This window comes from Marmota marmota, unplaced genomic scaffold, assembly GCF_001458135.2.
Source record: "Marmota marmota marmota unplaced genomic scaffold, marMar, whole genome shotgun sequence".
Lineage (NCBI taxonomy): Eukaryota > Metazoa > Chordata > Mammalia > Rodentia > Sciuridae > Marmota > Marmota marmota.
Genome location: NW_025999990.1, coordinates 18398668 through 18424075, shown reverse-complemented (window position 1 = coordinate 18424075; position 25408 = coordinate 18398668). Strand labels below are relative to the sequence as shown.

Below are 25408 nucleotides of genomic sequence, written 5' to 3'. Positions count from 1 at the left end.
AAAAGAGGGATCCTGTTACGAGATTTCCTTTAAATGTGCAGCCTGCCCCGGTGCCGGTTTTCGCATCTGTACAATGGAGCTAACACTTGATCTGTGTCTGCATAGTTTGTCAATGGAGAGCGAGGGCGGGCGGGGGATGGGAGTGACAAGTCTGGGGATGACTAACCATCCCATATAGAGTATTGAGTTTTATATTTAAAACAAAATACAGCCAGCTTGCCTCCTGTTAATGGATGATAGCGCACAAGAGGGACAAAGCGTGCTCGGATGGCAGCTGGAGTAACAAAATAACTAGGATAGGTCAGAACAGGACCTGTTTGCTCCGGATCGTTTTCCTCAAACTGTCGACTCTCAAACTGGAGCGTCGACACCACGGAAGCGGCTGCTGCGGGGGTTCTTCTCCTTTGGCAGGGGCGGGACTTGTTCCTCATGACTGCAGGGTTACTCTCGGTCAAGGGTGCCGCCTTGCAGAGCCAGCTGTCCCCGGTTGGAAGGAGTCTGGATGGTGGTGCGCAGAAAATGCGTTGGTGCGTTCCAGCTCCCTGGGTCCTCCCAGGTTTCCGGACGCGGTGGCTCCGCCAAGGTCCCAAGCTCCAGACGCAGACTTCAGGCCAAAGTCTCAGGCGCTCGCCACTTTTTAAAAATAATTAATTAATTAATTTTAATTAGGTCTGTATAATAGCAAAATGCATTCATTATACACAATTGCGACACAACTTTTCATTTCTCTCGTTGTGCTGGATGTAGCGTCGCACCATATGTGCAGTCATACATATACCTGGGGTAAGGATGTCCATTTCATTCCACCATCTTTGGGATCTCAGTTAAAAGGGGAGGATAAGAGGGGGGAAATGATGGAGGAAAGAGAGGAAGAACGTGTCTAATTCCACTCACCAGATAATTACAGCGCGCAGCGGAGGCTGGGCCACGCGTCTAAGACCCTCTCCATCAAGTTAGGCTCACTCTTCCCTTTGGGGAGGGTCGCCTTCTATCCTTCTACTCCTCCACCCTGTGTAGGAGAGCGCCTACCACATTCCCGGTGCCGCACTAAGCCTTTCCAACATTAAACTCTTATCAATTTCCCCCAAATCCTGAAGTGGCAGGAACGGTTATCACCCGCGAACTGAGGACGACAGGATGGCCTTGGAGAAACTGGGTGTCTGGCTGAGTTTTGCAGCTAATGGTGGAACCAGGTACTCTGAGCAGGTTTTGTGTGACTTTGAAGCGTGGGTCACAGCCCACAGTCCCCCAGCTCTGCGGGGTTATAAGTCCAATCACGACGTTTGCACCTGTTGCAGCACTCTCCGGGCTGGAGTGGAGGAAAAGTTGGCTTCCCCCAATCCCGACTCTCTGTTAGTTCGCCTGGGATCGCGTTCCCAGAGCGCGCACGGTTTCGGGGAAATGTGCCCCTCGGGGGGCGGAAGGGCTAGTGGAGGACCTACGGGTCTGCGAGAGACACTACAGGGAAGCGGAGGTGGCGGGAGTCGCGGCAGCCTGTGGAGCGGCCGCGGAAGCAAGGCCACTTGTGCTAGTGTCCACGCGGTGGGTGTGCTGGCGCTTTCATTCAAACTTTGGGGAGTCTCGGTTTGGGCGTCACCGAAGGCGTGACCAATCAGAGCCCAGATTTGGGAATAAATTATGCAAATAACCATCTGGCGATGGGTCAGATGACTTCAATACTTTAAAAAACTACCTCGCTAGGAGCTCTCGGTGTGACAGTGGCGAGCCCCGGCTTCCCGGCAGCTCAGAGCGAGCGCAGGTCGGCTTCTGCCGCAAGTCCCTCCTCGCTCTTCCCTCCCACCTCCCGCCGTCAGGGCAGCCAGGTTTTCAATTTCCACCTTCTCCTCCAACTCTCTCTAGCCCATCAATCTGACCGAGAGAAGGGTGCCCACTTTTGGTCTTACTGGCTCGGGAGGTGGTGGTGTTTTGTTTGAAATCCCTGTTTCAGGGGAGGGGGCGTGGCGGGGAAGGATGAAGAACTCGGTTCCTTTACTCTGCTTCTGGAGCGCCTATTGTTGCTTTGCGGCGGGAAGCCCCACACCCTTTGGTCCCGAGGGACCGCTGGAAGGTAACGTGCATCTATGTTTATTACCCACTCCCCACTTCTTTTCTGTGCTGGGTCCTCTCTGTCTTGCCGGCCCTTCTTTGGTTCCTCCTTGTTCCTCCGAAATCCTCCTTGCTTCCCCACAGTGCTGTCCATCTTTCTCATCAACCTGGAGCCACTTGTCCTTCAGCGCTTCTTTTTTTTTTTTTCAGAGTAGAAATTAGAAGTTTATTAAAGGACAGCAGAAAAGACTTCTCCCGGAGGAAGAAGGGGACCCAAGAGGTGGAATCCCCTTCAGCGCTTCTAATGAGGGCATCCCCTGGTAAATCACGAGGAGGCAACAGGCGGGCAGGGTGTTGTCTGTCTTGCCCTATCTCATCCCGCCTGCTTCCATTGTATGAGTCCCTTAATCGGTGCTGTCCAGCCACCCGTTTGCCCCTGGGCAGTTCTAAAACCTTTTCCTGTCTTTGAAGCTGGAGGGTTGAGAGGCAAAAAAGTTGTTGGAAAGAGCTCTGCCTTCCAGCGCTCCTCCTTTTAACCTTGGCCCAGGGTTTTGAAAGTGAAGGTGGCAGGGGAGCTGGCTTTAGTTTGATTAGTGCTTGCAGGGAGCATCTAGTGGGTGGCTTGGGTTGCTGGCGTCCTAGCTCCTCCAGATTGTCAGCCTCGTCCTCCCCAAAGCTCTTTCTTTCCCCACTCTTCCCAGGCCTCCTCCTAGACTCTAGCTTTTCTTCCTTTTGAGTTCTGTATGGAAGTCTGTTCCGTTGGAGGCAGTCTGCCTGGTGGAGTGAGAGTAAGGTCACTTGGAGCCAGTACTATCATCTAGTTAAGTAGAGAAAGGCTGGGAAATCCCAAAACCCAGCCCTATCATTTCATCCACTTGTCTGCAGAGGTCTGAGTTGGCTTATGTGTGCATGGGGCTGTTAATGGAAATGAATGGGGAAGGTTTGCTTTGCCTAACAGGTTTCCAACTCTAGTGCTAACTAGAAGCATGACCCTCTCTAGTTTGTCTCCTGAGGAACGCTGAAGTTCCTTCCAGGTCCTATATTCTGACTTTTGATGATTTGGAGGCCATGCCATTCATTTGAAAACTATTTGTTGCTTTTCTGCTTAGTACCAGGAACTCTTTCAGGAGCAGAGATGACAGCATAAAAGAGAACAGGATTATAGTCCCTGTCCTAGTGGAGCTTACATGTCATTGGTGGGAAAACAGATGGTGCATTTATGAAAATATATAAATGGTGCTTAGGGTTATGGAAGAAAAGAAAGTAGAGGGGATGTTATGGAGTGCTGCTGGTGGAAGGTGGTGAGATTTTAATTTGTGCTCAGGGAAGGCGTTACCCAGAACTTGATTGATCCTTGAGCAAAGGAGCTGAAGGAGGTGAGAGAATGAGCCACAAGGACACCAGGGTGAAGAACAGTCGTAAAGTCCCACAGACTGAAGTGACCCTGGTCCAAAGTAACAGGAATGAAGATAGAGTATTGTGGGGTCACAGATGGAGCCAGAAACCAAGGTGAACTTTTTTTTATCCATTCATGTGCTTATCTGTAAGTCTGTCTCAGGGGACAGTAGACCTCTTTTCTTCTAGGCTTCCCATCTGTTCTCTGTGTGAGTGGCTATCCAGGTGGAAGTTGGGGAGCTGTCAAACTATGTCCAGGGTTCAAATTTCTGCCAGTTGAAGCTTTTGTTCATGACTTTCATGATAGCCTGGGTTCTGCTCATGTGCTATATTTTACAGAACATTATCCCCCTTTCATCTGGTATATTTCTTTCCACCTTCTGTTCCTTTGCCCCACTTCAATACCACCTTCTTCAACTAAAATATCTCTTTCCATAATTTCTTTTGCTTCCCTCTTTTTATTTTGGGGATGGGTGGGTAACTGGGATTAAAACAGGGCCATGTACATGTTAAGGGAGTGCTCTACCACTGAGCTACATCCCCAGCCCTTTTTATCTTATTTTGAGGCTGGGTTTGAACTTGTGATCCTTCTGCTTCAGTCTCCCAAATAGCTGGTATTAGAGGCATGTGCCACCACGCCCAGCTCCTTTTGCTTCTTAACTCTGCAATAAATTAAGCTCCTGGGTGCTCATTTAGTATTTCCCTGATTGTAGATGATAGGAGAGTTTGATCTCCTAAGTAGTTAGCAAGTGATGCTTACCAGGATGACTGAAAGAGTGCTGGTGGGGGTCCATTAATGATCATTGGGAATAGTGTTGGAGTGACAGGGACCATCAGTGGAGCAGGCTGCACTTTGGGGAGCAGGGCCATTGCCCATGGGACACTGTGTGCAAGCAGTGCAGCTGGAGGGGTGGTGGTTCTACCTCTGTGAGAAGTTTCTTCATAGCTTCAATCCTTTATGTAACCAGTAAGCTGAATGCCTGGTGCCTGTTGGTACTGCACAGGGCTCTGAGGATGCATGAGGTCTTTGAAGTAAGTGCTGGAATAGAATTGGGAACACAGAGGAAAGCCCACTGTACCACTGGTCAATAGCCTCTGAACTCCAATTGCAAAATCCAATATCTCTCAAAATGGGAAAATTTGTTGGGAACTTGTTTGTCAGCAAAACCTAGCCTTACCTGATCTGAACTCCTTTGGCAGCAAAGCCTGACCTGAGCAGACAGAAGGCTACTTATAATGTTTATTTCTGCCATTAAATGTGAGTACTCCTATATTTTTCTGCAGAAATATCAGTGTCTTTGATTCATGAGGGATTCCCCAGACCCCACTGGTAGTGTTATATAGTAAATGGTATATGTTCTATAAAGCTTTCCTAACATACGCAAATTTCTGAATTCTGAACCTTAACTAGACCTAAGCATTTCAGGAAAAGAATTGAGGAGTCATGCTTTAAAAGTAGAACTTGAGGGAAAGAAGAAGTTATATCAGTAGGCAAGAATAGAGAAAAGCAGAGGCACCCATTTATTCAGAGCAAAGTAATTAATGACAGTGACTAATTAATACTGATTGCATATAGATGAGAGGTCCCTTTATCTTCACAATTCTCTTGAAGGGTGAAACCCAAATGGCTTAAGTAATTTGCTCAAGATGGAATTAGAATCAGACCCTAGCTCTCTCACTACCCAAGCCACCAGAAGCATCTATACTACTCTTTCTCCCCAGGTGATCTTCATGAGTCCAGGAAGGTCCAAGCTGTGTCCAAACCATCTGTGAGTTTTAACCTTCGCACCTCTAAGGACCCAGAGCATGAAGGATGCTATCTTTCCCTGGGCCACAACCAGTCTTTAGAAGACTGTGGCTTCGACGTGACAGCCAAAACCTTTTTCATCATTCATGGATGGACGGTGAGCCTGAGGAGGGAGCTCTGTGGTTTTTACACAGATTTGGTTCCTTTTGTTTTGGTCAATTAAAAAGAATACTGGTGCTTCCCGATTCTAAACCCTCTCCCCCTCTTTCCTTGTGGGCTGCTTGTATTTCAGACAGCTGTGAAGAATGTAATGGGCATTTTGCTGAGGGGGCCATGTGGACTCCAGCAGGGCGGTATTTAGTGCTGGCACACAACAGGCTTTCAGAAAGTGGGTCTCCTGAGGGCAGCAGCCCAGCTCCACTGGCTCTGAAGGACCCTCTAATTACACTTAATTACATTGGTCAACCACTGCCTGGAGGGGGCCGTCCTTCCGTAAGAGCTGAGCTGAACTGAAGCAACTTGACTAGCTCAGAGTCTGTGAGGGCCAGCTGGCCTGGCTGGCTGGCTGCCTTTGGCATGGCGCCCTTGTATTTGCAGAGAGATGGGCCCGTTTAAAGGCACTGGGGCTCTTTATGTGCCCTAGCTGAGCAATTCCCATTGAAAGGCCCATGACAAACCTCAACAAAAAAGGGCTTTGACGCTCAGCTTCAGAATCTCTTGGCCAGCGAGGGATTTATTCATTCATGTAATGACAGTCTATAGGAAAATGGCACTATTAAGTGAGCAGGTTTCTGCGTGGGCTAATTGCGAGGGGACATTCTTCCACTTAATGGTAAGAAATTCATATCTGTTACATTCTTTCTGGGTGTTTAGGTCGATCACCAACAGTTGCGATGGGGTCAAGGGCAGGAAGGGTTGGTGTCTACCTACCTAATGTGAAGAAAGGGTTGATTAAAGGCTTGTCCGTCTGTCCTCGTCCTGCAGCCTCCGATTGAAATCATGTGTTTGAACCTTTTTAAGTCTTTCCTGTCAAAATGCAAATACAAACTGCCTGTGACTTACAAATGGAGTGCATTCCAGAAAGTTCTTTTATAATGTGTTTGGAACTTGGAACAGCCGTTTCCCATAGAAGCAAGATTGTAAATTGTGTTTGGGTTCCCAGGCTAGGCACAGAAAATCTATTTATTTGATAATGTACTTGTAGATAGGGTTCAGTCACCATTTATAACTTGGTTTCTGTGGGAAAATGTGTTCTGGATTCTAATTTGGAATTCCAGGGATGGATTTTCACTACTTTGGGGTCAAAAGAGATGGCAGAGATAGGTTGTGGGAAGGGGTCATTTGTTAACTCTGTGTTTGCCTAGGAGGCAGCATCTCCCTGCATCTCTAAGGGAGTAGCTAATTCTCCAAGGCAACCCTTCCGAGCTGCCTTTGAAGGATGGAGCAGGCCACTTGCCTGTGACAGGGACTTCATGCTTGTAACACCACCAACCCACAGTGGGGCAGCTACATAGGACACTACCTATGAAAGTTTTGATAGGAAAAACTGGGGATGTAAAGAGCAATGAAAGAAAATGCCCATGTAGCAATTCTGCCTCTGATTGGCTGTGCTCATGTGCAGATGTTTAGTTCCTAAGTAGTAAGTGTGAAGGCTCTAAAATTGGATGGGGAGAGGGTCAGCAATGGAATGCTGTATTCATAGGGAGTTTTGAAGCCCAGGAGAAGAATATATAAAAATAAGTTCCCCATTTTCTTTGCAGACGAGTGGCATGCTTGCAAACTGGCTGTACAAACTTGTGTCAGCCCTGCAGATGAGAGAGAAAGACGCCAATGTAGTGGTAGTTGACTGGCTGCCCCTGGCTCACCAGCTTTACAGAGATGCTGTCAATAACACAAGGATGGTGGGTCACAGTGTGGCAAGGATGCTCGACTGGCTGCAGGTAACCGGGAATGAAAGAATGAAAGCAGTCATTACCTCTCCCCAGCAGGATCTTAAATCTGAATGGCCTTAGGAAATACAGGCCATACTTTACCATGAATTTCCAGATTCTGATCAAATGCATTGGGATTAGCCAAGCAGGGTGGCACATACCTGTAATCTCACTTACAAGGGAGGCTGAGGCGGGAGCATTGCACATTTGAGGCCAGCCTGGGCAACTTAATGAGACCCTGTCTCAAGATAAAAAAATAAAAAATAAAATAAAAAGGGCTGGAAATGTAGCTCAGTGGTAAAGTGCCCCTCAATGTAATCCCCGATACAAAACAAACAACAAACTACACCAAAAATAAAAAATAAAATGAAAACAAAGCAATAAAAAAAATAGACATTAAAATTTTTGCTGAATTCAGTATTATTTGAAATATTTGAAAGCCTGAACTTTCAGAGAGCCTTTTAATTATTGATAGATCTCTAGATTTTTCCTGTGACTTTATTTGTTGTAAGAAAATTTGTCTTATGGCTAGTTACTTGCTGATCTTAGAAGCTGATACTCTTGGTTTATTGGGAATGGCCAGGAGCCAGTCAGGTTTGTAATTTCAAATAACTTTTGAAGTCTGCTCTTGCCTCTGAAGCATGGCTGTGCTTAGGGTGGGAAGGAGGTTTGTTCAAACAAATGCCGCCTAATACCTCATTAAAAATATTTAGTCTGGAAAACAGATCCTGAGGTCCTGTATTTACTTTTTATAGGTTAATGATTTGCTTGAGACTAGTGGACTTAACCAGGGCAGGAGAGACAGGGGTACATTGGCAAAGTGACTCTAGGATCTGGGCAATTCCAGCCTGGCTTTTCTGGAACTCTAGAATTCTGGGCAAGATTCTTGAGCAGTCCAACTCTCCTCTGCCACAACTGTTTGAGAGAGTTGGGTCCCTGAGCCATGGGGTCAGTTCCCTATCTCCTCACTCCCTCACAGTTGAGTACTCTGGAAAGGAATCATGTTACAACTCTGACTTCACATGTGGGCTTGTGGTGAGGATGCCCGCAGCTCCTGGGCCCAGGGTGGAGGTAAAGGCCTTATGAGGGCAGGCAGAGAACAATCCGCTGCAGGCTGTGGCTGGCATGTCAGTTTCTAATGAGTATGGTGGCTTTGACCTTCATCCATACTGTTCTCTCTTCCTGCCCCCTCATACTGCCAAATAGAATAGAAAACATGTAGGGAACATTTAGGGGAAGGGTCAGGTATGGAGCCTATAGTCACATCCTCTGCTCTGCCCCTTCAGCATTTGAAGTGCCACCAAGTCCTTGTGACCTCCCCGTCCTTGGCTGTGAGTCATGTGTGTTGCATGTTCAGCAATGCCACTGATGCCCTGGGGAGTCTCTGTGCCCATGGCCCCTCCTCCATCCTGAAGGACTTGTTGAATGGTGGGTGGAACTGGGGGCTCAGGATCACATTCTTCATCTCACACTCTTTGGTGACTTCCTGCAGGAGAAGGATGATTTTTCTCTAAGAAATGTTCACTTGATTGGCTATAGCCTCGGAGCCCATGTGGCTGGGTACGCTGGCAACTTTGTGAAAGGAACAGTGGGCAGAATCACAGGTAAGCCCTGCTTCCACCACCATCTGTGACCCCTGAGCTCCCTTTGCCACTCTCTAACATGGGTGTTCTGAACCAGAGTACTCCCCAATGAGGGTCGCTTTGGAAGGAACTTGGCGAATACCCAATCTAGAACTTTCCAGATGTTCTTTTCAGTCACAGGAAACATTTTTACAAATTGAACTTTGCAGGGCCCCAATACATGAGATGATAGAGGGGGATATTTGGATTGAAGTTGGCAGGAATATGTGATTGGTGTTAGCCTTGCCTTGTGAGCCTTCCTGGAGGGACTTCAGGGTCTCTGAACACTGGGGAACATAGTTTGGAAACCACTGGTCTAATCTAACAGGTGCAGAAACAGTCAGAGGTGAGGCAACTTACCCAGGGGCAAATGGCTGAGAACTAAGGAGCAGAAGCCGGATGGCGACCCGTCCTCTAGGCTTCTGGGTATTCTTTTCAGGTCTCCACCCATGATACTCCAGGGATTCAAGAGAAAAGAAGAAATGATAGATTCTAGTTTATATTCAGCCTCTGATTTCTCTTTCTTCCATCAATAGCCTGATGGTTAGCATATTTATTAATAATAGTAACTTGTTTAATTGTTGCCCTGACTTTCTGCCCTCCTTTCAACACACTTTTACCTGTATTTGTACCTAGCTTCTCCCTCACCTGCAAGTACCAAGAATGCCATTTTAGACTCTTTTTTCGTTGGTGTAACTGAGGAGCACAGACTGGGTAATTTTTAAAGTGTAGAAGTTTATTTAGCTTCTGGCATCTGGGAGGGCCTTGCTACTGCATGATAACATGGTGGAGGACATCCCATAGCCAGACAGAACAATTGTGCTAGCTTGACTCTCTCTTTTAGAAAACCACTAATGTCCTCATGGGGACCCCACTCTAATGTCCTCATCTAATCTAAGCCTAATTACTTCCCAAAGGCCTTCCCTCCAAATACCATTAACATATATGTGTTTTGGGATCAAGTTACAGACCATAGCAGCTAGTAACCTAGAAGAAAAGATGGGTCAATTTTTTCCCCTGTAGTGTTTTTATTTTAAAACAGGATTTAGGCCCTCCTGATTGATGCTTACCACAGGTTCCGTTCTTACTCTGACCATATAGAAAAAGGGTAGGCAGAGTAGGCCTATCCCACGTCGGCCTCAGCCCAGGCCCTGCGCCTGCTGGGTGTTATGAATGGGAAAACATGGAGGAAGAAAGAAAGAAGAAAAAAGAAAAGAAAGAAAACCAAAACAAAACAGGACTCTTAGATAAAGAATGATTTAGTAAAGACAGGATTTCAGATTTTGGCAATAAGCTGGTAGAGTAGTTTTTTAAAAAATATATTTGTGAGGCTTCATTGGACTGTCTCCATTACCATCTCTGGGTGTAAGTCTAATATATGCACAGATATAAATCATATAAAAAAGACATTCATTTAGATCCAATGCTTCCATTTAGCATAGCTTAGTAGCTTTATTTTTTATTTCTAAGAAGGTGGGGCTTGAGCTGTCCAAAGTGAACTGTGGGAGTGTGGCCACTCCTGGCTGCTCATTAACCCACTGCGGGTGCAGAACGGCTCTACCTGAGGCCACTCTGGGTTCTACCTGAACCAGAGGTGATACATTCTAGGGATAGACCCTCTGGATTCACTCTGCAGCACTCAGGCCCCCTCAGAGTCAAGGCCCAGAGTGTCATTGGCAACAGGGACAAACTGCAGATATGGTCTTTCCCTGCTTTTAAACCTGAAATGAGATGGGGCTATCATGAGGGGCTTTCCAGTTCTCTCCCCAACTTGTTTGGCTGGCAGTTGTTGAGAGGGCTTCTCGCTGTGGCTGTCCAGGGAGCCTACAGAATGCTAATCAGTGCTGTGTGGAGTTGGGTGTCCTGAGCGTAGCCCATTATTCCAGCCCCTATCAAGTTGCCAGCAGCACCTCTGAGGGTATTTAGCTCATTGCTTTACACTGCTGTGCATGTCTGATGGAGGAGGCTGTCTCCTCATCTCTCCCTTCAGCTAGTAGAGGGCTTAATTTAAGAAATATGAATGAAACGTTCACTTGGGGTGGACTCTAGGCTGATGTCAAATACTGATGCTGCCTGATGTCAAGTACTCTAACGTAATTACTTGACAGGTGAGTGGTGAGGTACCTCCTGCTCTCTCTAAATTACATAGCAGCCCTGCACATTTTACAAATGGGTACCGTGGGACTCAGTGATAAAATAACAGGCCCAATACCCTAAGAGTAGCACGACTCGGATTCAAAGCCAGATTCCAGAACCTGCACCTAACCACGGAGGCATCCTGCCTCTCTTCTGGAGGTAGAGATAAGATAGCGGTTGAAGAACAGCAGCTCAACCCTGCTAGGCCAGAATACACAGCCCCCAGGCATTTCCTGTGTGTGTGTGTTTACTTTCCATGTGCTGTTTTGGAGGAATCTACAACTGATTGGAAGACGTGAGGTCCTCTATCCCCCCCCCCCTTTTTTTGGGAGGATGTAAGTTCTTCCTCCCATTACTAGTTTAAAAAGTAGATTGTATCACTATCTCCACCCCAAGTCTGTGGGCCATAATTGTGTGTCAGAGACAGTTCCGAGCAGGGAGGCCGGCCCAGTCTGGGTAGGTGAAGGCCCCGCCTGCCTGCTGGCTGGCCTGTGGGGCCCTGTCAGCTGCCTGCATTCCTCCAGTGCAGCTTGGTTTCCATGGCACTGCCTGTCTGGTGGGGACCTTTGTTCACACCAAGCAAAGAACCTCTCTTATATTGGTTGCAAAGCAGAATGTTTTTTCTCTCTCTCTCCCTCTCTCTCTTTTCCCTTTCCCACTACTGCACATGGCAAGAGGCAGGAAGAGGCCCCTTAATGTCAGTACTGTGGTCCTTGCCGTCTCTAAAATGGGTCATTGTGGTCTATTCTGGAAGAACCCTGCTTTTGTAGCCATCTTTCTTTTGGGTTCTGGGTTAGAGATGAGCCCCTAAATATCCTGGGCTTCCTTTCTGCCTTGGTCATATATTAAATCATCTAAACTTCTTCTGGAAGTTCTTTATTTTCAGCCTCAACTAGTTCTCATGAGTAGTGAGTCCTACGAGGCGTCTGCTCACTCTAGACATCTTTGCATTTTGTTTATCCTGAGATGACACTCTCGAGCTTCCCATGTGCTCCCTGGTTCTTTGTCCTGGGGTCCGATGAGTCTGGTTCTGTTACCCATCTCCTCCTTTCAGGGCAGAATTCTTGGCCACATCTCCTCCTGGTCTTGGAGCTTTTAGGTTAGCCGAGACACTGTTGACAGGTGAGGCCAGCCAGGGCTTTGTTGTGTGTCTGGGGGATTGTCTTGTGCAATGTAGGATGTTTAGCTGATCCCTGGCCTGTCCCAACTAGATGCTAGTAGTTCCCCTTCTTACAATTGTGACAAACAAGAAAGTCCCCAGACATTATCGAATGTCACCTGGGGGGCAAAATCACTCAGAGGGCAAAACACTGTTCTAGACTGATCAGAGCCTTTTCTCTGCTGCACCTCACATGTCTTAACTTTCTCCAGGTCCTCTCTGTGTGTCTGTAGGGCAAAGAGCCTTTCTGGTAAGGAGGAATCCAGTTCCCATAATTACTTGTATTTCGTAAATGTAGCTATTTTCGACAAGTATTTAATTTCTTAAGGTCTCACATGCACAGTATGAATAAAGGCATTCAGGTTCTACTTCATAGATAATACTGAAACACAGGGATGCTTTTCAATAACTGGTCTACAGACCACATTTCTAGATTTTGTGCCAGACCTACCTGTTAAAATCTCTAGAAGTCAGGGAGTCGGAAATCTGCTTTTTATGCTTTGCAAGTTCTTCTTCTTCTTCTTCTTTTTTTTTTTTGAATGGTTTTACATTCACATAAATTCTCTTACTATTACAAGTTTCCTTCCTCATACAGAGGAAGATACATACAGATAACTACAGATAACTATTGCCCATTCTTCCAGAGGGTTTTTTTTTTTTAATCTTATAGCTACATGGTACATCCCAAATTTTTAACAAGCTCCCCAGTCCTCTTGGTGCATTCTCAGATGTGAGGACCAGGGCCCTATGCAGGGCTTCTTGCTGACTCAATACAGACAGTTTGGAGGCAAAAAGGTTTTCTCATTGTGGCTGCTAAACAGAGGAATTCTGGAGGCGTGGTGTATGGATTCCATCCTTAGTGTTTTAGGGGTATTGAAGGTATCCCCTTTCTTACCATCCCATCCCTGGGCCTGACTCATAACTAAAGGAAAGGGAAGAGTAAGTCCAAATATAAATAGCTCAGTTGAGAGAGACTGACTCTTCCAGAAGGATGTAGTCACTTATTTGTTTTGTAAAAATTCTGCTGAAATTAGGGCCATGGAAGGCTCAGTGGCAGATGACTGGACTGAATGGCCGAGACTGAGGCAGCCCAGGTTCTTTCTAGAAGTGCTCTAGTTCTGACCACCCATGGTTCCTCAGAGCTGGTGGCTATGTGGACCTTGTAGCTAGTCTCCTGGTTCTACTAAGGCATGAGGTCACAAGGAGGCTTCAGAAGGCAGTGTCAGCTCTCCATTCACAGGATATAATCTCTATGGCAATGTCTTGGGTCAACTGCATATGAAAACGGGTTCCTAATTTCATTCTCTGCTTCCATGTCACGGTGCAGAGGGCACCTTCATTCTGCACAATGGAATTCTACTCAAACTCAGGCCTTGTTGACATGGTGCACCTGACGTCATCTCTCTTGGCTTCTCCTGCTGCAGGTCTGGATCCTGCTGGGCCCTTGTTTGAAGGGGTGGACATCAACAAGAGGCTCTCCCCTGATGATGCGGACTTTGTGGATGTTCTGCACACTCACACAGGAACCTTTGGCTTGAGCATTGGGATTCAGATGCCTGTGGGCCACATTGACATCTACCCCAACGGGGGTGACTTTCAGCCGGGCTGTGGATTCAATGATGTCTTGGGATCAATTGCATATGGAAGTGAGTTTCTTATCTTCTGCTTTGTGTTTGACTCAGTTTATCCAAACTCCTTCTAAATCAGCCAGAGCTATCAGTGCTCCCACACAAGTCATTTTATCATTCTCACTCCTCCCACAGTGGCCCCAGTGTTGTGTTTAAGGTTTTGAGTCCTATTGTATGCCTGTTAATAGCATCCATTTGCTTTCTTGTGTTTCCAGGCCACAGGTGTTATTGATTAATTTCTTTTTATGACAAAAGTAACACACACATGTTTACTGGAAAAAAAATCAAGCAATATAGAATAGCATTAAGCAAAAAAATATAACCATCCCCCCATGCCTTCTTATGTTTTCTCTTTTTTTTTTTTCTTGTGTTTTCTCTTCAAGGGTGGCCAGCATGGATGTTTGTGTGTGTGTGTTGTTTCAGGCTGTTTTCTGTGCAAATTTATGTATGTTCTTCTAATTTTTCCCAAATCACTTTGTTCTGCAACTTCCTTTGGTCTGTTGTAATATATGATGAACATTTTGCAACATCAGAGAAAGTACATTTATTAATTTTATTTTTTTTAGGCTGTATGATATTCTATAGTGTGGCTATACTGTATTTTAAGCTTTGGTAACATTTTAAAGAAGCCAAACCAAGAAGTTTTTCTTGTTCACTTACAATTTATCCTCTGAATGCCTGAACCTATTTTCAGCAGACTTGGGCTGAAGTCAGTTTGCTGCTGAAATTGCTGTGTGGCCCAGTGACTGATCACTCTTTGGGATTCCCATACTCTCATTGCCCTGGACGCTGGCAGCATTTCCCAAGTCTTGACTCCATTTGGCTGTCTGCACTCTGAGACTTTGTGCTTTGGAGGTCCCACTCTCTCACTTGGTCTTAAGGCTGTTCCCTGCTCCCAATGTGGTTAATGTCTAAGTAGCTCTGAGTGGCTGAAAGGCTCATGAGAGGGTAGTTCTCCTCTGCTCCAGCTTTGGGATGATGGCATTTCTTAAATTAGTGGTGCCAGTGATGAAGGTGCTGAGGTAGCATTGCCAGATTTTTCTTAAGATTACAGGAATTATTTCAACCAATTACTGTTGACTTCAGCCTCTGGTTGCAAAGAACAATGATATTATAGACCAGAAAATTCAAATTATACTCTTAACTTTGCAACCAATTGTCTGTATGAACCTGAGCAAATTATTATCTTACATTTATAGGCTTTTTTTTTTTTTTTTTTTTTTTTGGTCCTGTGGACTGAATGGAGGGATGCTTTACCACTGAGCCACATCCCCAGCCCTTTCTATCTTGAGACAGGGTCTCACGAAGTTGTTTAGGGCTTCACTAAGTTGCTGAGGCTGGCCTCAAATTCTTGATCCTCCTGCCTCAGCCTCATGAGCTGCTGAGATTACAGGTGTACACCACTATGTCCTGCATATGGGCCTTTGAATTATAGTCTGGAGTGGAATGGTGTGGGCATTTTCTGAAAGGTTGACTAGTAAATATTTGTAGCCTTATAGGCCATACAATTTCTGTTTCAACTAATCCACTCTGGTGGTAGCACAGAAATAGCCATAGAGAATACATACACCATTGCTTCTTCACCTTTTGACTAAGATCAAATAATACATATACCAACAAATGGGGTTATGCTCCAATAAAACTTTAGTTATAAGACCAGCTGGCCAGACATATTTTGCTGATCCCTGGACTAGATGATGTATAGCATTTGATGCCCTTCCTGAGTTTTGTGACCATACAACTCTGGTAGCATTTAGTGACTCCCACCCCTCAGCTGGTCTGCATCACTGTATTTAGCACTTATTATATGAACTCTCTTTATTTCTCTCTGTCTTATTGGTGCTGTATTCTTACCAAGGTTAGGAGTTCAGAACAGTCTTCAATTCTTCCACATCTTCATAGGAGCCTAGCACATCACTGGTCCCGGATTAATATGGATTAAGAATTACACAAATGAACATATAACAAATTGGAATAAAAAATAAATTAATTAATTAAAAAAAGAATTACACAAATGAAAAGACTAATAAACTGAATAAACATAGCTCTCACTGATAAGGTGTATAGTGATTATAGATGGAGTGGGTCACCATGGAGAAGTGGCCTGTCCTGCATGGTATGTCTTTTTCCCCCAGCCATCACGGAGGTAATGAAATGTGAGCATGAGCGAGCGGTACACCTCTTTGTGGATTCCCTGGTGAATCACGACAAGCCGAGCTTCGCTTTCCAGTGCACAGACTCCAACCGCTTCAAAAAGGGGATCTGTCTCAGCTGCCGGAAAAATCGTTGCAATAGCATTGGTTATAACGCTAAGAAAATGCGAAACAAGAGGAACAGCAAAATGTACCTAAAAACACGGGCAGGCATGCCCTTCAGAGGTAATCTTCGGGCCCCAAAGTGGCCCTTAGTCTTTCTTTCTCTCTCTCTCTCTCTTTTTTTTTTTTTTTGGTACNTGGTTGCCAGCACAGTCATATCAAATTATTGCAAATCAGATCCCATTGGGCATGTCCTAAGAAAATTATTCTTCAAAAACTAATGGTGAGAAGTCCTTCTGTGCTGTGAATAACACTATATGATCATAATATCAGTATCTGAAATTTCTGTCTTGCATTAAACTTTTCAAAGCCATTTCATATTTGATTTCTCATTTGATCACAACAAAGCTGAACTAGGATGAACGGAGGATTACAAATGATTTTTATAGTGTGCTATAGAACTATAGTGTTTTGTGGGTATTGTTCTACACATGAGAAAGTTACATATGAGGCTCAGAGAGGTTAACACCTTAATCCTTAGTCCAGGGTCACACAGTTAGAAGATATCGAGGCCTAAATCCCCGAAACATCTCCTAATCCCTAAATTCAGGGCTCTTCCTTAGTGGTGACCTCTTCTTATGTCTTTGGACAGAATAAGACTAAAGGGAGGCTGGAGGCCAGATTGCACTAAAAGGATGTTAATCCCTAAAATCCAGGGTGCTGGGTGAGTTGGTGTGGGTGAGGGTACCTGAGATGACAAGCAAGGCTCACCAGCATCTTTGATTTGCTGTCTCTACAGTTTACCATTACCAGATGAAAATCCACATCTTCAGTTACAAGAACAGAGGAGAGATCGAGCCCACCTTTTATGTTACCCTCTATGGCACCAATGCAGACTCTCAGATTCTGCCTTTGGAAATGTAAGTCCTGAGTTTCCTTTTGCAACTTTGGCTCAAGATACAGAACAAGCTGGCTCACACTGAGAGGGGAAGGGAGCTTTTGAACAAGTGCAGGAGTGACGTTGGATTGCCTGGGGAAGGGGCTGGCTGGTTCTAGCCATCCCCAGTCCACTTTCCCTGTGGTGTTCTCTCCACCAACCCTGACTCAGAACATTCCGGGAGGGAACCTCCTATGATGAATCAGGGGCGTGAGAAAGTGCTGGATCAGCTGGGCAGAACTGCTGTTTCATTTCAGGCAACGCCTGACACCTGAGGCTTTAGGGAATCTGGAACTTGGTGAACGTCATTTCTGTACCTTTTAAATGATCGGCTGTGGGAGGGGCACATGACCGTCTGTTTGTATTTGTTGAGGACCCCCAGGGACAACGTGCCCTGCAAAGTAATGTTGAGCTTGTGAAGGAACATCATCAAAGTAACTCACTGCTCAGGGCTCAGGGTCTAGTGTGCATACACACTGACAAACAGCTGGGGCCAGGGCAAGCCACACTGAGTGTTCAATGAAAGGGACAAGCAGGAAGGGGCTAGGAGCTGAGAGGGAGACTCAGGAGCAGAGAGGAACAGCACAGTGTTGTGTGGCGATGTGACTTCCTGTGCCTTCTCATTGCTGCTTTCTTGGTCCCGTCTTCCCAGGAAGTAGTAGCATGAACAGAGAGATGCTCAGATATTTATTTTTAAATTAAAAAATTTGTTCTAATTAGTTATACATGACAGTAGAATGCATTTTGTTACATCACACATAGAAATGATTTTAATAAGAGATCAGATGCTGTGGACTAAGTTTTTTCCCTGTCAATGTGGAACACAGCTGAACTTTCACCTTGGTCCTGTGGGAGGGACTTGACTTCTGCTTCTCTCCAGTCCTTGTGGGGGAGGTGCTGCCACTGTGTCACCTGGCACAGTGAGGCAGTTTTTCAGGTGGCAGGGAGTGACACAAGCTTCTCTCTCACTTTGTAGAGTGGAGCAGATTGGGCTGAATGCCACCAACACTTTTCTGGTCTACACCGAGGAGGACTTGGGTGACCTCTTAAAGATCAAACTCACCTGGGAGGGGACGTCACAGTCCTGGTACAACCTGTGGAAGGAGCTCCGTAGCTACCTGTCTCAACCCAGCAACACCAAGTGGGAGCTGCATATCCGGCGCATCCGAGTCAAGTCTGGGGAAACCCAGAGGAAGTAAGTACTCCTGGCCCTTCTTCTGCCCCATGTAAGTGATGAGCAGAAGACTCCGATCTTATGCTCTGATCACAGGCTCTTGGCTGGGAGGACTAGGAATGAGGGGCTGGAATTCAGCTCTTTTCCTGTTTTCCAAGCCCAGTGTCAGCCTGGAGGAAGGAGGGTTCCTCTGTGAAGGGGTCTTCAGGGGTGCTGCCTTGTCGATCTGTTCACTGCAGGGCTAACTGGAACAGCATGTCCCACTGAGGAGGTCTGTGTGAGAGGACCTGGTTTCCCCCAGCACCTTGTTTTCAAAGCATGATGCTCTCTCTTCTCTAGAGGGTCTGAGTGGGGGATGTAGGGCGAGAGTTCAACCTTCAAGGAACAAAGAATCCTCTGTGCCATGCCAGCTGGCACTTCTCCACTTCTTGGAACCCTGAGCCTTGCATGAAAGACCCAGACCTTTATATGTCAACTTCTGATACTGTGCCCCAACTCTCTGAGCAGGCTTCTATCTAAACAGAAGTGGAAGAGGGCTCAAAGCCAGCAGAGCCTGGGAGACCTTTGTCAAGAGAGGAGGGTTTTCTTAACCACGTCCTTCCCCCCAACCTCTGCAGTGGTCACTGCCAGCCTCGGGGTGGGAGGGAGCAGCTTCCACCCTCTCGGTCCCTCTCCTGGCATTTTCTTCATTACAATTCTTCACACGTCTTGTTTGCGTCCATCCACCTGCATCCCAGCATAGCAGCAGATGGGCTGAATTGGAGCTTTGGATCCTTCCTCTGGGCACTTCTGGTCTGGGGGCTCAGATGGGGGAGACTGTTAGTGCTAAGCCAGTGAACTAGATAATCCTGTGTCTTTTTTTTTTTTTTTTTTAACTTCTCTAGGCTCTTCTAAGTACAGCCTATGCCTGTGGGTGTGGTAGCAGAAAGATGATTACTTTTACAAACTATTTCACATATAATAATCACCCATTTAATCCCCATTGAGACTTAACAAATTAAGCAGTTTTCCTTATTGGTTTCAGATAGAAGGTTTTAAAAGTAAGACATTATAGATACAGTTGAAGTCCCACTGTGCTCTTTCCTGGTCTCATTCCTCCCCTTCTTTCAAACCAAGTATAAAGAATGTTTCGACATTAACTAATGGTAGTGTTTCCTTACTTCATATTTTTATGCCATTAGTATTTTTGTTTATATCCTTAAACAATATATGGCTAGGCAAATGCTCTGCCACTGAGCTATATCCCAGCTCTACAAGTTGCTTTTTTCATGGAAACATTGTCTATGAAATTAATCCAATACATTGAGATTTAATTCTTATAAGTCATCATTGTACAAACACTGAATACTTAAACTTTTACCTTTTTTTTTTTTTTTGTAATTACAAATAGTGCTGAGATGAATGTCTTGGTGCATTTTCCTTGCACCTCTGTGTGGAGGCTTCTTTGTGGCCAGTTTACTAAAAAGTGGAATTGCTGAGTTCTCATATGTGCAGCCTCCAATATAATCAGCTATTATTACTCTCTGTCCAAAGTGGTTGAACGAGTTATCAATCTTGGTCACATAGTAATAGTTCTCCTTTTCCTTCCTTCTCACCACCATTTGGTGGGGCATTCTTGCCATTCTCATGGGTTCCCTAATGTATTCATTTGCATTTCCAGACTGTGAGTGATGCAAGCCATCCTTAGGGATTCCTGGGAAAAGTTTTTAAATCATTCTAAATGTGGTTCTTGTCCTGCCTCAGTATCAGGGTCAAGTTCCTCACACATTTTTGATTGTGCAGTCATGCTGGTCAAACACCAGGGAGGCTACATGGATAGCCTTAGGTTATCATGAAATGGTTACGAGGCCCCTGGCCATTTCTTGTGATCTTGGCTGCCTATTTGCTGAATTGTGCACTTTGACTTGCAGCTGGGTTCCGGTTACTCTTGCCAATGTGTATTTATAGAGAGCTGTCTTAGAGGCACCTGGAATTCTTCCATTCAAGGAGTTCACAGTCTAGTGGAGAAGTTGACTGTAGATATAGGAACCAACAGCAGTTTCAGGCAGTGTAGAATACTGTAAAATAAAATGACACGTTCACTTTTAACTGCACATTGTAAGAAGTAATGACCATTGTAAAAACAACATCTAGATAAGAATATGCCTTTTTACTAAGTTGAGAGGTCCAGAGAGGATTAGGTTCATGGGGGCTTCCAAGAGGCAATGGCCTTGACGGCAGGCAGGATTTGGGGTAGGTAGGGGAGAAGGTGTGAAGCTGGATCCTAGAAACCTTCAAACTAAGACACAGTTTGGAGTCCAGCAGTAGCCGTGGCCATGGCTGTTCTGAAGCTCTGGCATTGGCACGGCATGATGAAAACTTCCCTTTCCCGCCTCTAATTGCCTGGAATCCAGAGGGTATGGTCTGCATCCCCTTAGAGCTTTGGCAATGTCAGTGGTTTCTTTTTTCTATTATTATTATTATTATGTTTTTTTAGGCTGACATTTTGCACCGAAGACCCTGAGAACACCAGCATATCCCCTGGCCAAGAGCTCTGGTTTCACAAGTGTCGGGATGGCTGGAGAATGAAAAATGAAACCAGGTAACCAGGACTTTCTCTGTGTTCTGATCACCCTGTACCTGCTGGGCATGGACCGGGGCACTTGGGCCATGAATGAGCAAACCAACAAGAACCCCTTCCTTATGAAGCCAACCTCCTGCTGGAAGGACGTAGATGATAAATAAGTGAAAAACATAGGTTGTCAGAGGGTGCGCATGTCCTTCTGCCTCTTGGTCTGCCTCCCCTTGAAGATGCTCATTGCCTGTGGCCCTGTTGGGATCAGGTTTTTCAGTTGCGAATTCCCTGGGGTTGGTGTCCATGCCCCTCATTTTAGATTGAAATCTCCTCTGTAGTGACCAGGGCTATGGGAAGACCCAGTCTTCTGAGCTTCTTCTGGAATCAGGTTGGAGTGGGAGCAGCCTGGGAGGGAGAGGAGAAGCACAAAGCATATTTCGCTTTTTAGGTTTTCTGGAACCCAGTTTGGTGTGGGTAGATATTAGTGGGCCTGATTCACCCCTCTGAGAATCAGGAATGCTCGTGTGTGGAGCTGAGTCAGTGGACAGCTTGTTTGGCTTCAGTGTCCCACTGTGCTATCCTGGAATCCCACGATTTCAGGCTGAGGAAGGCCCAGGTCAAGGTGTGAGGCAGTGGACTTCTCCAGGGAAACCAGCCACATGCCTTCTGAGCCTAAATGCTTGCTGAGGATGAGGGGAGACCATGTGTTCATGCATACATTGAGCACTTAGCACATGCTCACTTAGCATCCAGAGACTTACACAATCATTTGCTTTTATCATCAACCCCAAAAGGCAGGTGTTGCTATCCCTGGGTGCAGATGAGGAGACCGAGGCTCAGGGAGATGAAGTCACTCTCCTAAGCTCCCCCAGCCGGTGATGGCAAAAGGAGGACTTGGAGCAGGTCCTTCTGCTCTAAAGTTTGTGCTCTTTAGTGCGAAGGTTCTATCTGCTCAGATGAATCACCTCATCTTGGTCTGGATACTAATTATCAAGCATACTTGGGGGGTCCCCTGTGATTAACTGTCTGCCAGTCCTGAAGGCTGGGCTGCATCTCCAGCTGCTCTGTCTCCACTTTAGGAGCATCAACAGGACCTCAGGCTTAGTGATCACAGGATGTGTGGGGTCTAATGACTGCCTCTCTAATTAAGGGACTCCATCTAGTGAGGGCTCATATGATTTTCCATTATAATTATGATTTTAATTCTTTATGTTTGTGTCCAAATTTATACCTTTCAAAATGCTTCCTCATATATTAACTTCATGGATCCCCTGAACAGCCTTGTTCTTTGGCCACACTGGGAAGACTGCTATTTTTATGATGAGGGTTAAAATATGTTATTCTTCTCTGCTCCAGAACTTCTGAAGGTTAAAATTGCCATGACCTGCCTTACCCTTTTACCTAAACTTCTTTTAGAAAATAAGTTGCCCTTTCCCCTCCCCTGCAAGGAACAGGAAACAGGAGGATCTCAAGGAATAAATGAACACTAGGAAGTTGTGGTATCCCTAGACATATGCAACACTGTCAATATTCTTCCTCTTGACATGGACACCATACACCTGCTCACTGATTAAAAGACAGAGGTTCAGAGTGGTTCAGTAGCACATTCCTGTAGCTGAAACTAGAATTGGGGCCTTTTGACTCAGCCTTGCCTCTTTGTTGCCTTATTACAGTTTCTTATGTTTCTAGACAGAGGCAAAGAGGGCACTTTGATAGTTCTCCTGTTTGTGTGGGCTTGGGTTCACTTGCTATGCTAAACACTGAATGTATGGGCTGTTATATACACAACTAAGGTCCCAGAGAGGCTCCCCTCGGGTATTTCTCAGAGTGAAGCTGTGGCTTTGGGGGCAGGAAGGAGAAAGAAGCCGTCAGGATCTTGTCTGCTCCTCAGAAAGGAAATTGAACAAAATAGTTGCCCAGGGGTGTCAGAAGCTGACAGGGCTATCCAGGGCTGCCAGGTGCTGGTGAGTGAGCTAACGAATGCTGGACTTGCATGATTCCTTTCAGTCCAACCGTGGAGCTGGTCTGAGGGTGCCTGGACGTGTTGCCAGCACGTAAACCAACCCCGCCGTCCAGCTGCCCGTGCACATGGAGCAAAGTTACTGCAGAGGACCCACCCAGTAAAGGACTCCTCTTGGACTTGACCTTGGAGCCCCTGGGCCCACCTCTGTTGCCTGTGAGGGTTGCCACTTCCTGCATGAGGAGACTGCTCTGCTGAAGCACCAGTTGCCGCTCTAGATGAAGTCTAACTCCAAACCTCCATTGATGCCCCTGGGAGCCAAGGCCAGACCTGTGTGGGAGCAGCAGAATGCCTGGGGCCCTCGAGCACACCCAGCAATCTCCCAGTGGCTGGGTGAACCCAGGCTTTGCCTGACCCCAGAAGGCTGGCTGGGCAGTGGTTGTACTTGGCCTGACTTGGGACTTAGTGAGAGGTCTTTTCCTCCAGAGCTGACTCATGTCAGGATGGCAGTCCTCTTACCTCACTGGCCCAAACAGGGAACCTTAGATCTCGCCTGGGGCTGAGGCCCTGCTGTGGGAGTTCCCAGGGCTGCACTGGTCAATACTGGTTGTATCTTAGAGCTTCCGTCCAGCTCCTTGCTCACCCTCTGAGGCACACATCATCTGCTCTCTACTGTTTCCATGGTTCATCTCTTGATTGAACAAGTGCTTATTGGGCACTCAATTAGCTTGTGGCAGCAGACATGTTACTCAACCTTTCTCTTTGGAAGCTCATGGGGTTGGCGTTTTCTAGAATCCTTTCTAGTTTAGTGATCCATGGGATTCCATGTGGTGAAAGACAGGAGGGGAGTGGGGTGGGCTCCAAGCTGTAAGAGTTGGGGACTGAGGCTTTAAGTGGTTCCTTTCTATTTCTTTTTAGTTAACAGGTGCCATTTCCTCCAAGAGTGACAATTCAATCACTAGCTGTTTATCATACATGCAGGGACCACATGGCCAATTGCTAGACAGGGTTGGGATCTATTAGATGTTACATATGCTCTACATACTGTTTACACAGAAACCTGGGGCTGAGGATGCATGTCGAGTGCTTGCCTTGCACATACAAGGCCCTGGGTTAGATTCCCAGGACAGCAAAAAGTCAAAAATGAACCAACCCTGTGTTACAGAAAGTATCCCCTGTCAGCAGAGCTAAGAGTTAACACAGTGCTTTCCTTCTTGAAATATCTTGCTTTCACACCAATGCATTTATGCTATTGAACTTGGAAAAGCCTTCAGTTCTGGATCTTGATTTGAATGAAGAAACATGATAGATGAGCAACCCTTTTATACTTTTCAAACGATTTGCATGTGCGTCACCTGGAGCAAGGTGAGCAGGCAGCTATTATTAACCTTATTTTATAAAATCAGGGCTTACTGAGATTCAGCCACATGCTTGGGATTATATACCAAGCTTGTGGTGGAGCTGGGCCAAGGATCCAGATTTCCTGGAGTCAAAATTCATGGTTCATTCATCTCTGAAACTTCATGAAGCTATCTATAGCCAATTCCTGCCAATATGCTCCAGATGTGACAAACATGGAATCCTTCCGGAGCCATCCATAAAATCCCAAACCCTTTTATTAATATATAACCAGGAGAAACCTGTGCCAAGAGGTTGGGTTTTTTATGGGTGAGAATTATTTGGGAGGAGGTGTGCTATCAGGTGGGGGTGGGAGAGCAATTTTCTTTGTACTTAGATTTTTTTTTTTTAAAGGACACTGTTTTAATTTTCACTGTGCCAAAGTTGTGTCACTGTTGAATGCCAAACTTCTGAAGACATAACCAGTAAAGCCTTAATTCAGAGTGTGCTCTCCATCCACTGTGTACTTCTGCAACTGCTTTCCAGCCAAAGTGAAACTTGTATTATTGGCCTTGTGTCCCGGTTACTTCTGACTTCTGTTTCCAGGAAGGGGAGAGTTGGGGACCGAATCCTCAGTGGGTTGTGTATTTATACATTTGGCTTGAAGCCTTATTTGTATATAATGAGTCTTTTTTTTTTTAATGCTACTTAAAACTCTATTTATTTCTCAAATGTACATAATGTATAAAGATGAATATACGATTAGTCTTTACTTGAAGATTAACCGATTTAAAGATTTAAAAATTTTAATAGTAAAATAATAAAAAAAAAAACTACAAAATTCTTAATGGCTTGTCAACTGACTTCTTAATATATGGCTGCCCATACCTTGGGTTTGACGTGAAGTGACTTCAATGGAAGATATATTCCCTACTTGATACTCATTGTTAGCAGGACATGGACGACAAGAAGGATAGTTATTTGAATCGCTGCAGAAAGGTCTGAAGGTGGATGTTGGGAAGAACAGGGAGGGTGGTTGGACATGGGTGACATTAGTGAACATATAGATAAGTGACTTAAACCAAACAGAGGCTGTTTTCTCTATTGTGTTAAAGCCCAGCTCAAACTGAGGTTCTGTTCTACGTGGCCACAACAAGTCAGGCTCTCAGTTCTCCACTGTGCCATCCTCAGGGTGATTCTTTCATGTCCACAGCCCAAGGTATTCCCTTAGGTTCCCTTTTAGCCAGCCAAAGAGAAAGGGGAGGACAGTCCCCTCTTAAGGGCTTGACTGAGAAATTCCAAATTCTATTGGCCAGAAATTAATTTCATAGTCACAAGGAATGCTGGGGAATATTGTTTTTGTTCAGGCCCCCATGGACCCAGCTCTTCAATGACTATTAAAGAATGGATATTGCCATCTGCTTCTCAGGATCACTTCTTATCTCCTGGGAGATGAACTAGGGCACCCTTTAATTCAATCCTGTAGTCAATTTTTAGTAAATTGAATCATCACTACGAAGTTAGGT

General features: G+C 45.7%; 1 protein-coding gene and 1 pseudogene across 3 annotated transcripts; both read left to right on the top strand.

The window, feature by feature from the left end:
* The first annotated feature begins 1697 nt into the window (after positions 1-1697).
* Lipg (lipase G, endothelial type) lies at positions 1698-24730 on the top strand. 3 transcript variants are annotated; one of them, XM_048806236.1, is made up of 11 exons: positions 1698-2068; positions 3371-3555; positions 5164-5345; positions 6949-7128; positions 8612-8723; positions 13461-13682; positions 15800-16042; positions 16719-16839; positions 17833-18051; positions 20507-20611; positions 22592-24730. In XM_048806236.1, exons 2-11 carry the CDS (start codon positions 3510-3512, stop codon positions 22611-22613), a joined length of 1452 nt encoding a protein of 483 aa, XP_048662193.1. In that variant the 5' UTR covers positions 1698-2068; positions 3371-3509; the 3' UTR covers positions 22614-24730. The 3 variants fall into 3 exon arrangements, with proteins under 3 accessions (XP_048662193.1, XP_015337874.1, XP_048662194.1); XM_048806237.1 differs by having other exon boundaries at positions 2054-2068; positions 3376-3555; XM_015482388.2 differs by lacking the exon at positions 3371-3555.
* LOC125617825 lies at positions 9790-9928 on the top strand (annotated as a pseudogene).
* Positions 24731-25408: the final 678 nt, after the last annotated feature.

Coding starts and splice junctions, on each gene's coding strand:
- Lipg (XM_015482388.2), top strand. CDS start 1,972: ATGAAGAACTCGGTTCCTTTACTCTGCTTCTGGAGCGCCTATTGTTGC. Junction 2,069..5,163: donor TCCCGAGGGACCGCTGGAAG/GTAACGTGCATC, acceptor CTTTCTCCCCAG/GTGATCTTCATGAGTCCAGG. Junction 13,683..15,799: donor GGGATCAATTGCATATGGAA/GTGAGTTTCTTA, acceptor TTTTTCCCCCAG/CCATCACGGAGGTAATGAAA.